At 40.6% G+C, this 13,263-nt stretch overlaps 1 protein-coding gene across 1 annotated transcript in view; it reads right to left on the bottom strand.

Annotated features, from left to right (window-relative positions):
• Nucleotides 1-232: 232 nt before the first annotated feature.
• Nucleotides 233-13,263, bottom strand: part of HEATR1 (HEAT repeat containing 1) — a 54,108-nt gene continuing 41,077 nt past the window's right edge. Inside the window, exons 33-45 of the mRNA XM_003824512.7 lie at nt 10,799-10,845; nt 9,288-9,411; nt 8,568-8,708; nt 7,810-8,102; nt 6,773-6,923; nt 5,669-5,827; nt 5,374-5,508; nt 5,120-5,224; nt 4,865-5,033; nt 4,167-4,321; nt 3,150-3,308; nt 1,569-1,677; nt 233-556 (exon numbers count right to left, since the gene is read on the bottom strand). Of these exons, the coding sequence (XP_003824560.4) occupies nt 468-556; nt 1,569-1,677; nt 3,150-3,308; nt 4,167-4,321; nt 4,865-5,033; nt 5,120-5,224; nt 5,374-5,508; nt 5,669-5,827; nt 6,773-6,923; nt 7,810-8,102; nt 8,568-8,708; nt 9,288-9,411; nt 10,799-10,845 (1,836 nt within the window). The 3' untranslated portion in view covers nt 233-467. The remainder of the gene's footprint in view (nt 557-1,568; nt 1,678-3,149; nt 3,309-4,166; nt 4,322-4,864; nt 5,034-5,119; nt 5,225-5,373; nt 5,509-5,668; nt 5,828-6,772; nt 6,924-7,809; nt 8,103-8,567; nt 8,709-9,287; nt 9,412-10,798; nt 10,846-13,263) is intronic.

Here is a 13,263-nt window from a genome sequence, read left to right as displayed (position 1 = left end):
TTTACAGTCAAAAGTACTTCTGTTGATTGCTAAATAACTTCATTTTCTTGAAATAGAGCAACTTTGAGTGAAATCTGCAACATGGATACCATGTATATAAGATACTGCTGTACAGAAGAGTTAAGGCTTACAGTGCAAATGAGGCGTCAGCTTTGGGTGCTAAAATTAACAAGTCTAATATTATTACCATCAATCAGGAAGAGAATAATAAATGTTTAAACAAACACAGCAGTCTGTATAAAAATACCGTGTATCATTTACTCTTTCTGCAGCTCTATACGATAGGCAGGAGAGGCTTATGTGGCAGCACAAGCCAGGTGGGGATTTTGTAAAGAAGTGATAAAACATTTGTAAGTAATCCAAGTAGGTGTATTAAGGCACCAAAAGTAACATGGCACCCAACACCCAAAAATAAAAATATGAAATAGTGTGAACTCTGAGTAGAGTATGAAACACCACAGAAAGTCTTAGAAATAGCTCTGGAGTGGCTCTCCCAGGACAGTTTCCAGTTGCTGAATAGTCTTTTGGCACTGATGTTCTACTTCTTCACATTCATCTAAAAAAAAAAAAAAAAAAAAAATCAAAATTAAAATCTGAGTCAGTCCGCCTGCCTCGGTTCTCATTAGTTTAATTCTTAATGCCTTGCACTTTCCGGCAATCATTCAATCAAAAGAGTGAAATGAAGCACATTAACAAAGCAGGAGGCGCCACGGACCGCCTCCCTCCACACCGCTCCTTCCGCCTTCATTCCTTGCCCACAGGCTTGCACTGGAAGCTGAATAAGAATCCCCAAAACTCAAACTTCCTAGGGATGCCACCCCTTTAGTAGCTCACACCTCCCCCCTCCAAGAGCTAAGAAACAAAGGAGAATGTACTTTTGTAGCTTAGATAAGCAATGAATCAGTAAAGGACTGATCTACTTGCTCCACCACCCCTCGCTTAATAATAACATTTACTGTTATTTCCTGGGCCTAAGACTCTATGTTCCAGAACTGTCACAGCTCCCCATGTCACACTCACTAGCTTGTGATCTTTGTCAAATAACTGAAATCTTTTAAGCCTCTAGTTTCTTCCTTTGTAAAACAGAGATAAAATGTTGTGGTTTTTAAGTGAGATAATCCAAGTAAAGCACCTAACATGGAGTAGTGAATGAACATCGGTTGCTACTAAAAGTGGACATCCTACTGCATCCTTAATGCCACTAGGCATTTCCATACAATCTGGGGACCAAAACTTCAATCATATAAATGTATGAGGTTAATTAAAAACACTACTGTAATCTGCTTGTATGATCACAAACCACCACAAAAGAAAAGATCGTGAAGATTACACTGTAAACGGACTCTCAAATGATCAGGAGGTGGTCACTTTGCAACTTGCTCCCTCCACCCAACTCAAAACAGGAGCTCGAGCCTGCCTGTATTTGAGACTGGAGCTGCCTGTATGAGGACTGGATCAACTGCTAGTCACGTTATATCCAAATCTGCATTATCATTGGGCACATTTTCACAGAATTTTACTGAATTATTCCTTAATTGTTTAATGGTTGGGAATAGTTTGGGAATTACCTTCCATCAACTCTGCTAAGAAAGGAATGGATTCTGGTAGCAAGACAATATAATTCTCCTTTAGTTTTTCAGCCAGTGCTAACACAGTAATCAAAGCAGCAAATCGAACCTGAAAGGGATAAAAGAGCAAAGAAATAAAAAGCAGTGTTACTGTATTTATTATCTTAAGAGCTGTGCTGACTTGAGACAAGCTCTAACTTTTTAAACATTAGTTCACATGCGTTTATTCACTTCATTATGTTCATTAAGCTTTCATCTTAGAATACCAGTTTCACCATTTGGGAGCTGTTTGTAATATGCGCAACCTTATAAATAGTGTTTTCCAAACTGTGTCCCAGGACTGCAAATCTTTAATGTGAAATGTCTTTTTATAATCTCTTCCTTTTAAAAAAAACAATAAAATAAAATGCCGCATGCAAACTCAAGTGTGTCACCAGATTTTACTTCACTGGAGCTCGCCAGCCCGCCAGGCTGGCAATAAAGTGCCTCCAGCCACCTCTGGCAGGTCTCCTCACCCACAGCCCCTGACTGGTCACCACTATAGTTGTATGAGGGGCCAGGACAGTCGCTTGGGATAAACTCCCATCTCAGCACTGAATAAAAAACATTCTGTGTCACAATATCCTAGTTTTGGGGCTTTAAAAACGTCTAGGTGTTCCTCACATGCCTTGTCTATAATAAGGAAAGCAAGCAGTAGTTGGGTATTGTTAGCTTTTGAAACAAAAGCCCTACTGGTCTTCTAATTTTGGATATTTTAATTAAAGAATATCTGGACAGTACAAAGTGAATTATTAAAAAACCATTTGTAACTACCTAGATTCAATCAGGATTTCCTTGATTTGTGCAAAGTAAAATATTACAATAAATTTGATACTGCTACTTGTATAAAAACCTATGGTTTAAAATGTGGGGGTTCATCATAATAGTCTCATTGTTAGCATATCCTAATAAAGAATTTGAACTAATAAATCCTATTAATAAAATTCTGCTTTGGTCTGTTATAGCCAGTAAAGTTCTAATACAATCATTAGTTTGAGAAATGGTGACTCATTGCTAAGACAGTTTGAAATTCGTAACACTTGGGTGTCAAATTTTGACTTCCACTCAACCTACCCATGTTTTATTTCCACTGCCACCACTTACTCAACAAGATCATAAGCCTAGTATCTATAAACAACAGAATGTATTGCTCTAACTCAAAAGACTATAGTGTGGATAAATTCAATGCATTTCTCTCTGGAGCACAATGACATTTCAATGGCACTTAAAAAAGAAGGAATTACTTCAAGTCTTTGTTATTTAAAAGTATTTAGAAAGTATTTTAGTACTTCTGCCCAACGCACCATTGGGGTGGGGATAGGGCATTGCTATTCTTTACAAATAGCCTATAAGTAAAAAACAAAATGTTCTTAGGCACAAATTTCTGCCTAATACAAAAGACCGGACCTCTAGCACTGGATGACAAATAGCAATGTTCTTCCCTGCCAGTTTACTAGGGGCCTACATCTGTGACCACCTGCAGGCTGTTGAGGCTACGCAGTGAAAAGATGCAGTTTCAGTACTTGTCACGCAGTTCCTAACCTTAGGCGAGGAGTCTCTCGTCTTTAGCAGAATCTGGTAGTTCAGTGGTTTCCAAAGAGAGTCATCCGCCATGGCCACCGAAAACTGTGCGATGCATGGTATCAGGTGCTTTGTCACCCGTTCCTGGAATTTCTCTTCTCCCCCAAGCCTGTTTTCCAGCTAGGAAGAATAAGACAAAGACTTTGAACAACAAGTCTCATTTCTTTCTTCTGTTTGAAAAAATATCCAACATATAAATATTTTACTATCTTTCATGATATTAGCAGGTTCAAAAACCAGGCATTATTCTAATACTCTCTAGGGCAAATGTATTGCCTTCTAGAACTCAAATGGAATCTCATACCCTTTACCATCGCCCCTTTCTCTCCAGCAGAACATCTCAGAGGAGCTCTTTGCTCCAGAGGACAGCCATGCTCTGACGCGTTCTCAGTGAGGCCCAGTTAAAACAAATGAATACATTAACCATGACAGCTTATATCATGTCTGTCTTTTGAGCAGTTTAAAAAATAAAAAATAAAAAATAACTCAGGGCCAGGTATGGTGGCTCACGCCTGTAATCCCAGCAGTTTGGGAGGCCAAGGTGGGTGGATCACTTGAGGTCAGGAGTTCCAGACCAGCCTGGCCAACATGGCAAAACCTCATCCCTACTAAAAATACAAAAATTAGCCAGGTGTGGAGGCGGGCGCCTGTGATCCCAGCTATTCGGGAGGCTGAGGCACAAGAATTGCTTGAACCCGGGAGGTGGAGGTTGCAGTGAGCCGAGATTGCACCACTGCACTCCAGCCTGGGTGACAGAGCAAGACCCTGTCTCAAAACAACAAAACAAAACTCAAATTCCACAATGAAGTTATATCTTTGAAAAAACAATTTTCAAATAAAACATTTCATTAAAAAGACCAGAAAAAACAACCTTACAAAGAAAAATCCTGGCAAGCTGTCATTTGAGCAGATCTAAAACCTGCCAAGCTCGAACAGTGATGGCTTCCTCAGCAACGAAAGATGATTCTGTTTGGTTACCTGATCCACCAGAGGCATCATCAAGGCTTCTGCTCTCTCTTTACTTATAAAATGCTGGGTATCAAAAAGGAAGATTTTGTATAAACAGTTCAAAATAAACTGCAACAGCAAGCAGCACTTTTCAGGGTCATTTTCAGAGTCAAAAAATGCTTCATCTGTAGACGTGGGAAGAGTAAAAATGAAAAAACACTGAACTTAACCATTTAATCTCCAATGTTTACATTGAAATCACTATTAAAATAACTAAATCAGAAGAGTCTAAAATGATCTAGAAATCATAATCAGGACGAAGGCAGAACACAATGGATGGTCTCTCGAAGAATGATTCCTTCTTTTAGAGTTAAGATTCTAACACTCACTCCGGCAAGTTAAATTCCCTCAACTGTCAAGTGGGTCATGTATTAGCATTAGAGAATAAACTAATCTTAATTTTTGCGTTTTAAAGTTACTTCCAGTAACTGACAGTAACGGCCATTTACTTTATTCTTTCTCCCAAGTGAGGTGACTTATAACATTTGCTCATCATGCTAAAACAACACTTCACTGTCTGACAACAATGAAGTAAAAAATTCACCCTCCTTAGCTTAGGACTTAAGAACCTCTAAAATCTTGCTTCCAAGCACTAGGTTGTGTCTTACTGGTACCTTGTATAAGGCACACAGGGCAAGGGTGACAGCTGAACTGAAGCGACCACCCACCTGTTTTAGAGATGTTCACCTGGTTCAAGGTGTCAGCAAAAGGCTTCACTAAGTGGCCGGCAAACAGAGTAAAAAGCCCTTTCAGCTTTTCAGCAATGCAATCTGCCAAGTTGTAAAATGTCAACAACCTGTCCTTTGGGGCATCTTCTGTTTTAGCCCAATCAAACAGCTGAAAGGATAAGACAGTATTAGTTTCTTCGACATCTTGTCACTTAAATCTGAGCACAAAAGAGAAGAGGAGGAAGAAAGCGTCACCTTGAAGAACAGGGGCCTGAATGTGACCTCGGAAAGTTTGACAACCATGGCTACTAGACAGTCAATGATACAATTTTCCGTTTTTCCAACTTCCTCCAGATCGTTCTGAAAACAGAAGAGCCCATTTATTAGAGTGCTGATACCTGACTGTAAATTATTTTGGCAAGTACCACTGTTACACAGCTAGATTGTTCTCGGACTCTTCAATAGGTGGATAACAGCTTTAGGATTTGGAGGAGTGAACCTGAGCTTACCTCAGAGTGCTGGGCTCGGAAGTCCAGGGCCTCCAGGAAAAAGGCGGTTAGCTGAGACTGATGGGAGGTGAGCTCTTCCTTCTTCATCACCCCAATATGCTCTTGCAAGATGCTCATAAACGGACCCATGTGATTCTACCAATAACACAGGAAAGAGATGTGCCATTTTCAAATGATTCCTAGAGTTCAGCGGTGTGTATTTTTAAAAACTAAATATTCTTCTTTAAGTCAAAGTTTACACATTTCAGTACCACCTCTCCCTTCTCCAAAGTCTTAATACCCAATAAGATCTAACCTTCCAGTTCTTCTCAATCTGCTTGTAAGTTTTTTTGATGGCGGGCAACAGGACTCGGGGTGCAAGTGTGGTAGCCAGTGTCTTTTTAAGAGATGTGAGACGGATATTAGCCTGTGACGCAGAACCCATTTCACTAGTGATTTTCTCCAGATGAATCACCTACAGGAATATAAAAAAAGTGATCAGGGCCACTGCAGATCTTCGCTGACAAACACACACTTACAGAGAGGCTTCATGATGAGGTACTAGTGTTTGGAAAATGCTTAGCACTTTTTAACTACACACAGAGTTCCTTTTAAAGTCAGCCCTAAACGTCAGTGGATAAAACTGGGCAGACACCTCTTGCCCAACTTGCGATCAGGGACGAAGGCCGATGGTAGACGCAGACGCACACACAGCACCCACACAGATGATTTTCTTAGAGGACAGGAATGCAAGGGACCACGGCAAGAGTCAAGTTGCTAAAAAACTGAGAAAGCTCCTCAGAGCACAGGCCCCTTTCTCTGAGAAGGCTACTTTTAAACCCTGGCTGTGGTGTAAGTGAAGCGGTTTAATCATTTGCCCCATGGTAATGAAGGCTCCTAACCTTGTAAATGGCAAATGATCAACACAATGGAACAGCCAGGTCTCAACATTCTTGAGCATCTTCAATCATAAATACCACTGGCCCCTAGCGTGTTGACAGGAAACCGCTGACGTGCAATACAAAAATTCTGCTTTGCAAGATGCCTTAGGATTAAACCTCTCACAGTAGAAACAGGGCCCATCAATTTCCACAAGTAATAAAAGGCGGCTCTACCAGCCCAACTCCAAAGATCTCACAGAAGAAAAAAAAGCCAGAATACATTCCGCACAATTAAAGAAGAGAAGCAGCTCGCTAAAAAGTGACCCCCATATCAATTTCAAGATGAAGTGGCAAGGATGATGGAAGAGAAAAAGTACACATTTAATAAAAGCAAGCACATCTCTTCAGAAATAAGACTCCTTTCTGTCAAACGGAAACTAACCCTTAAAGAAAAAACAAAATCACTACATTTGTGATCTTTTACTTTCCCCAGCCACCCTGCGTAGCATGTCGTGGCCATCGTGGCTATCGTGGCTCACCTGGGAGAGAATGCCTTCCAGATAGGGGCTGATGAAGTGCGGGAGAGTCTCCACAACCTTCTGCAGAGCAGCCAAGGCACTGAGCAGGTAGACCTCACTGGAGACCAGCTCGCTGGTGTTCTTCATTGTTGTCAGCAACGATGGCATCAGGCTAGAAACAAAGTAAGAGCTTTAGAAGAACTTGAAGCAGAAACAGAGGCTAGGGAATGGAGTAGAGGGCATTATGAAAAAAACCAGCAAACTGTGCCTATTACATCGCTATCTGCTTCATAGCCTAAAAAGCAGTGTCTATACATTTTATGTGGCTAAGCACAAGAAATCTCCCAGTGCTAACAGTACGGACACAACAGTAATTTAAAAAATAACAATGTCTTTCATTAACTGAACACTTACTATGTGTCAGGCACTATGCAAAACTCCTTGCAAGCACTGCCCTACAGAAATCCTATGAGGTAGATACTGTCTCTGTTTTATAGACAGCAAAGCTCTTAACAGGTTAAGGAACATACTGGCTGTACAGTAAGGAACTACCACAGCCAGGAGCTTCTAACTTCCAAATTTGGCAGCAGAAGGCAGCTTTGGCCTTGCCTAACTGGGTGGGCCCCTCTGCCAAGAACCTTCACCCACTGCTTTTTGACTATACTAGACAAAAGGAAGGAAGAATGGAGGACGATTAACACTGCAAAGCAGTGCATCTGAAGATAAATGGGAAGGCTGCGTCTTTCTGTTTGAAGATTATTTTTATTATTATTTCTTTAAGAGACAGGGTCTCACTCTGTTGCCCAGGCTACAGTGCAGTGGTGCAGTCATAGCTCACTGCAGCCTCAAACTCCTGGGCTCAAACGATCTCCCTGCCTTGGCCTCCCAAAGTGCTGGGATCACAGCCGTGAGCCACCACACCCTGCAAGATCAATTCTTTAACAAATCCAATTTTATGCAACGTCTACTCAGAGGAAAAAGAAAAAAGTCACCAAAGTGTTATTTTTCAATGTGTGCCAGGCGGTAACAGCTCCTGTTCCAAGTCTCCGGCCGCATACCTGGGAAGCTGGGGGATGGCCAGCGCCTCCAGGGTGGAGGTCACCTCTGCTATGCACAGCAGCGCGCTTCCCAGGACATTCTTCTCCTCCTTTCTCTCTGGAGCAATCAGTTTCACAGCAGTGCTCAGCACTGGGACAAAAGGATCTGGATTTTCTGCACCAAAATTCTTGCATAAAAGCTTTAAGGTATACAACGCTGTCTGTCTGTTGATTGCTTGTTCTTCTTCCCCTTCCTTTTTCTTACGCTGCACAATGGCCAAAAGGTCTGGAACCAGTTTTAGGAAACGGGTAACCTGAAGGGGACAGCCAGAATCCCCAAATCATTAAAGCTGCAAAAAATGTTTGTCCATTTTCCCATTGTCACAGCTTGAGATTGTCTAAATGGAAATCAGACTCGGGGGTCCTGAGTCACACAGTCATGCTAAGCGATGTGCATGTTCTAGCCAGTGTTTCACTTATACAAAGCGCCCACTGATCTGGAGTAAAAGGGACTTAGAATTATGCTAAGGCTAAGGCCATGTAAGCTCTGTAGTAAGCAAGAATTCCACTAGGCTGAAATTCCATTCTAAGAGCTCTTACAACACACATATATTCCCATTAGAATTAACGTCACATTTTAAAACATGTCACGGTATTATATTCAGATAATAATATACTTCAATTTGAAATTGTACCACTAGAGAAATTGAAGGGAGTTAAATGCAGCTCTTTGATAAAGCAAAGTACAGTAAATGGGTGTGTCCTGGGTCTTCACTCACTATTGTCTTCTTCCAGGATATATTTTGCTGTAGCTTGTTATTCAAAAGGTCCAGCGCTTTGCGGCGAACAGATGGCAGGGGATTGCCCACCAGCCCTCTGATCACAGGAATGAATGTCTCTGTGGGCAGCAAGGCATTGACCTAAAGAGAAATTTTATATTTAACATGAAAAGAAAAACAAATTAAAAAAAAAAATCAACTTCAATTAAGACAGACTGCTGTCCACTGCACACCTCCAGGCACCAGGCACTTCCACACACATTTTCTTATTTAATTCTTAAAATAACCTTTCAGGTAGGCATTACCAACCACACATTATCAAACAAAACAAAAGCCTGATGTCAGGAGGAAGTGCCAAAGGCATGAAGCTAAATCATTTAGCTAGATTTGAATCAGCAATCCTAATTTCAAGGCCAGTGATATGTATGTAATATACTTCATACTTTTATTTTATTCCACTTGAATAAAGTAGAACATTATATATTATATGACTTAATTATTAAAATATACGAGGTACATGTTCTCATAACTGGTAAGGAAACAATTTTTTCCAGACAAATCTATTTCTAGTCATCAAGAGATTGTTTTCTAAGAAAAATCTGAGCTTCATTATATTCATAAAAGGAATTGCTAAGTTTATTCTTAAAAACTTTACATAATTTCACAATAATTTAAAAAACAGCAACAAAACAGTAATTCCGGGGAGAAACGAACACCTACCTTATCTAACAGGTCGTAAGCTTTACTAAGGAGCGCGCGCCAGAACTTCACGGTGAGTTTGTCTGCGTTCCTTTCCATGGACTGTGCAACTGCACTGATATAGCCGAGAACGGTCTCCAGCAACCTGAAACACAGAGGCTCGCTCAGCAAACGGCAGCTGAAGGCACTCAGAGAACTTGTTCATGTCTACCTTATGCTAAATGTTTCAAGTAGAAAGACCAGTTAAATAATTCTGTACTAAATTATTTCAAAAACTACTCGGAAAGAAAGGAAATGAGGCATTATTGCCATAGACAGAGATCATCAAGAAGTAACTAGGCGCTTCTGTGCAGAAGCACTGTCCTCGCTCAGACTCTGTGAGGTGCTGAATAAGCAACAGATGCTGAAAGCGTTTAAGGAACTCACTCATATCTAGCTCATGCTCAGTGGATCTCACTGGGCTGTCCAAGTGGGGTGTTCAGGGAGTTATGGCCCTAGGTTAATGGCAGGTGTGTGTGCACACACACACACAGGCACACACACGCACACATACACATGCACACACACCATACACCATTTATATAAAGAGAAATATTAATACAAATGAACATATAACCCACTTCTTTCACATTATTAGGAGACAAAAAAAAAAGACTACAAACTTCAAATAACTTGTAATTAGAAAAGCACACACCAAATTCCAACACAGCTGCCACTGGAGATCCCCCCACTGCTGCCAGCCTGAGGGGGGAGCTAGAGGGAAGAGTGGAGACAGAAGTTGACACCGCACAGCAGAGGAGGGGAGAAGGGGGCTCAGACAAAATCAGCTCCAAAAACGAAAGTCCTACGCATAGCGCTACAAGTCAGCCCACAGGACTGGAACTCAGCAGCTCACAATCCTGGCTGCAGGGCAGGCACTTTCCAGTGGAAGGGGCAGGACAGTGGCCCTGGGAATGCCATGCATCTGAAAAGGAGGTACACAGCAAGGCCAGGAGGCAAACCCCGAGGACATGGGAGAGAAAGGAAAATTCCTGCACCCAAATATATAATGGCAGCATATGGATCAGAATCCACGGAATAAAGAATTCATGAGCCCATAGAAATCAGGGCCAGATTAAGACACTAAACAGATACTGCAACTCAATACAATACACAGACTTGACATGGATCATGATGCAGAAACACATGCGGTGTAAAGGACAGTGTTGGGACAATTAGGGAGACTGGAGTATGAACTGTAGATTACATCACTGGATTGGATCAATGTTAAATTTTCTGAATTTGATCAATGTACTGTGGTTTTATAAGAACATCTCTTATTCTCAGAGACATAATGTATATGATTTACTTTCAAATGGCTCAGAGAAAAAACCCTACATAGGGAGAACGCTAAGGCAAATGTGGCAGAAAGTATTATCAAACGGTGAACCTGGTTGTAAAGAGTATATGAATTTTCTGTACTGTTTTTCCAGGTTTTCTATAAGTTTGAAGTCATTTCCAAATAAAAAGTAAAAAAAGAAAAGGAAACATACCTCTCTTCAAGGCCTTTTAAAATCTCAGGACCACCACTCTCAACTACCTAATTTTTAAAGAAGATGTCATTAGAACGGTATGGAAGTCAATAATAAAAGTCATTTCAAGTCAGTTCAATGAAACTCGGACCATTCACTGAAACCTTCCACAGCAACTGTTTTCTGACATTACAATTTAATCAGGTTCATATCATTTCATTATACTGTAGTAACTCTATTTCTCTTAATTTATTTTAATTACATTCTACTGGTAGTATCTAAAAAGTACTACAATGGTTCAGAAAAATACAGCAATCAACACTCAATTACCACTATCGAATTCTATGACATGTTGATCTGGTGAGCTCACATATCCTTTGTTGAGAAGTTAAACATTACAGATTCAGCTGGAATCCCCCAAGTACTGCTCCTTGGTCCTATTCTCCCTCTACCCCAAGCCCCACAAACACAACCATCATCCCAAATCTGATTCCAAATGTTTCAAACACTACATATCACGGAACAACATGTTTTTCTGGAAACATATTTTTGAGATCTATGCATGGTGACTTATGTTCTAGTTCCTTCATTTTAACTGCATATGATATTCCTCTATGAATACAACTTATCTATCCATTTGCCTCTGTTGTTAGATGTTTAGTTTATGTCCATTTTTTCCCCTTTTACTAATAATGCTAGAGAAGAACATTTTTATGTCCCTTTGATCATCTTGGGAAGGTTTTACAGCATATATGCCTAAGGAAGGGAATGACCAGATCACAGGAATTACTGGAACTTTCAACCTCATGGGATTCTGCCAATTGCTTTCTAAAGTGGTTGGAACAATCACACTGTCTGCCACTACGTACCCAATCCCTGGTACTGACGACTTCAACAGTTTTGCCAATTTGATGGGTATCACATTTAATCACATTTCCTGCTTACTGGAGGCTAAATGACATTGTACATTAACTGGCCATCTGTAATTCCTCTTCAGTGAATTCATATTCTTTGCCAGTTGTTCTAATGGAAACTGAGGCTTTTTGATTTATGCAGAGCAATAATCTTCTCTCAGCCTGTGGCTTCCTATTGAATCAAAATTTTAAAGGAATTCTTTCCTATCCTCCAGTCACAATCATGTTCTCCTTGATTTTCTTCTAAACATTTGAACTGTTGTTTTTTACAATGAAGTTTTACTCTGACTAAAGTTGTCTTTTCTACAAGGTGTGACATCAGACTTTACCCCAAATGGGAAACAAATCATGCCAGGGCCAGCACTTGGACCATTCTCTCCCCCAACTGCTTTGTAAAATCACCTGCTGCACCTCTTACCTATGCCTGCATGTGTTTCTGGGCCTACTGTTCAGTCACATTGATCCATCTGATTACTCCTGCACCATACCACTGTCCTTGGCCCCTTACAGTTTGGTATCAATGTATCAATATCATTTCTTAAAATGATATAACTGAAAAAGCACACTGAGCTTCTAGACCAATCTGGGCAGATCTGCCACCTTTAAATAGTGAGGCTTCTTCATGCGTAAACACAGTGTCTCTCTTTCTATTTCTTCCAAGTTTTCTTCTGTGTCCCTTCATATCTTGCACATTTCCCCTGTAATATTTGTGCACATATTTTTGTCAGGCTTATTCTTGGTACCTTATAAGTTTATGTTTTTATTATACAGGAAATCTTTTTTTCTACTCCGTTTTCTAATTTGAGGAATAATAATATTATATAACAGTGGTGAGACTAATTAGTTCAGCCAGCCTGCTTGATACAGATCACAACCTACACTGATCTCTCTTAAGCAAGCTTACTGAACTCATTATTAGTTCTAATTGCTGATTCTCTTCTTTCCTGATTCTTACACTTCATTTCTTTTCCTGAATAGAAACAATGACAGAGGAGATTCTCGTCCCTGACTGTAGCAGGCACACCATTAATATTTCATCATTAGGTATGATATAAACCACAAGCTTCAGATTGTCACCTTTATTAGGCCAAAGTAATTCCCATCTATCCTGCACTGCTGAGAGGAGTTTTTTCCTTTTTTTTCTTTTTTTATTTTTTCAGACAGAGTCTCGCTCTGTCACCCAGGTTGGTGGAATGCATTGGCTCGATCTTGGCTCACTGCAAGCTATGCCTCCCGGGTTCACGCCATTCTCCTTCCTCAGCCTCCCGAGTAGCTGGGACTACAGGCGCCCGCCACCATGCCCGGCTAATTTTTTGTATTTTTTAGTAGAGACCATGTTAGCCAGGATGGTCTCAATCTCCTGACCTCATGATCCGCCCGCCTCGGCCTCCCAAAGTGCTGGGATTACAGGTGTGAGCGAGGATTTTTCTCTCTTAAGTTGTGAATAAGCATTGAGTCTGCTGAATTATTTCACTGTGAAATGTAAAATGATCATATGGTTTCCCTTCTTCATCTGTTAACGCATTATAGGACCTAACGGACTTTACAGTACTCTATGTCAAACCATTTTTG

The sequence above is a fragment of the Pan paniscus genome, chromosome 1, assembly GCF_029289425.2.
Source record: "Pan paniscus chromosome 1, NHGRI_mPanPan1-v2.0_pri, whole genome shotgun sequence".
In the NCBI taxonomy this organism is placed as follows: domain Eukaryota; kingdom Metazoa; phylum Chordata; class Mammalia; order Primates; family Hominidae; genus Pan; species Pan paniscus.
The sequence above is the reverse complement of the archived record's forward strand: the minus strand, read 5'-3'. Positions and strand labels throughout refer to the sequence as shown.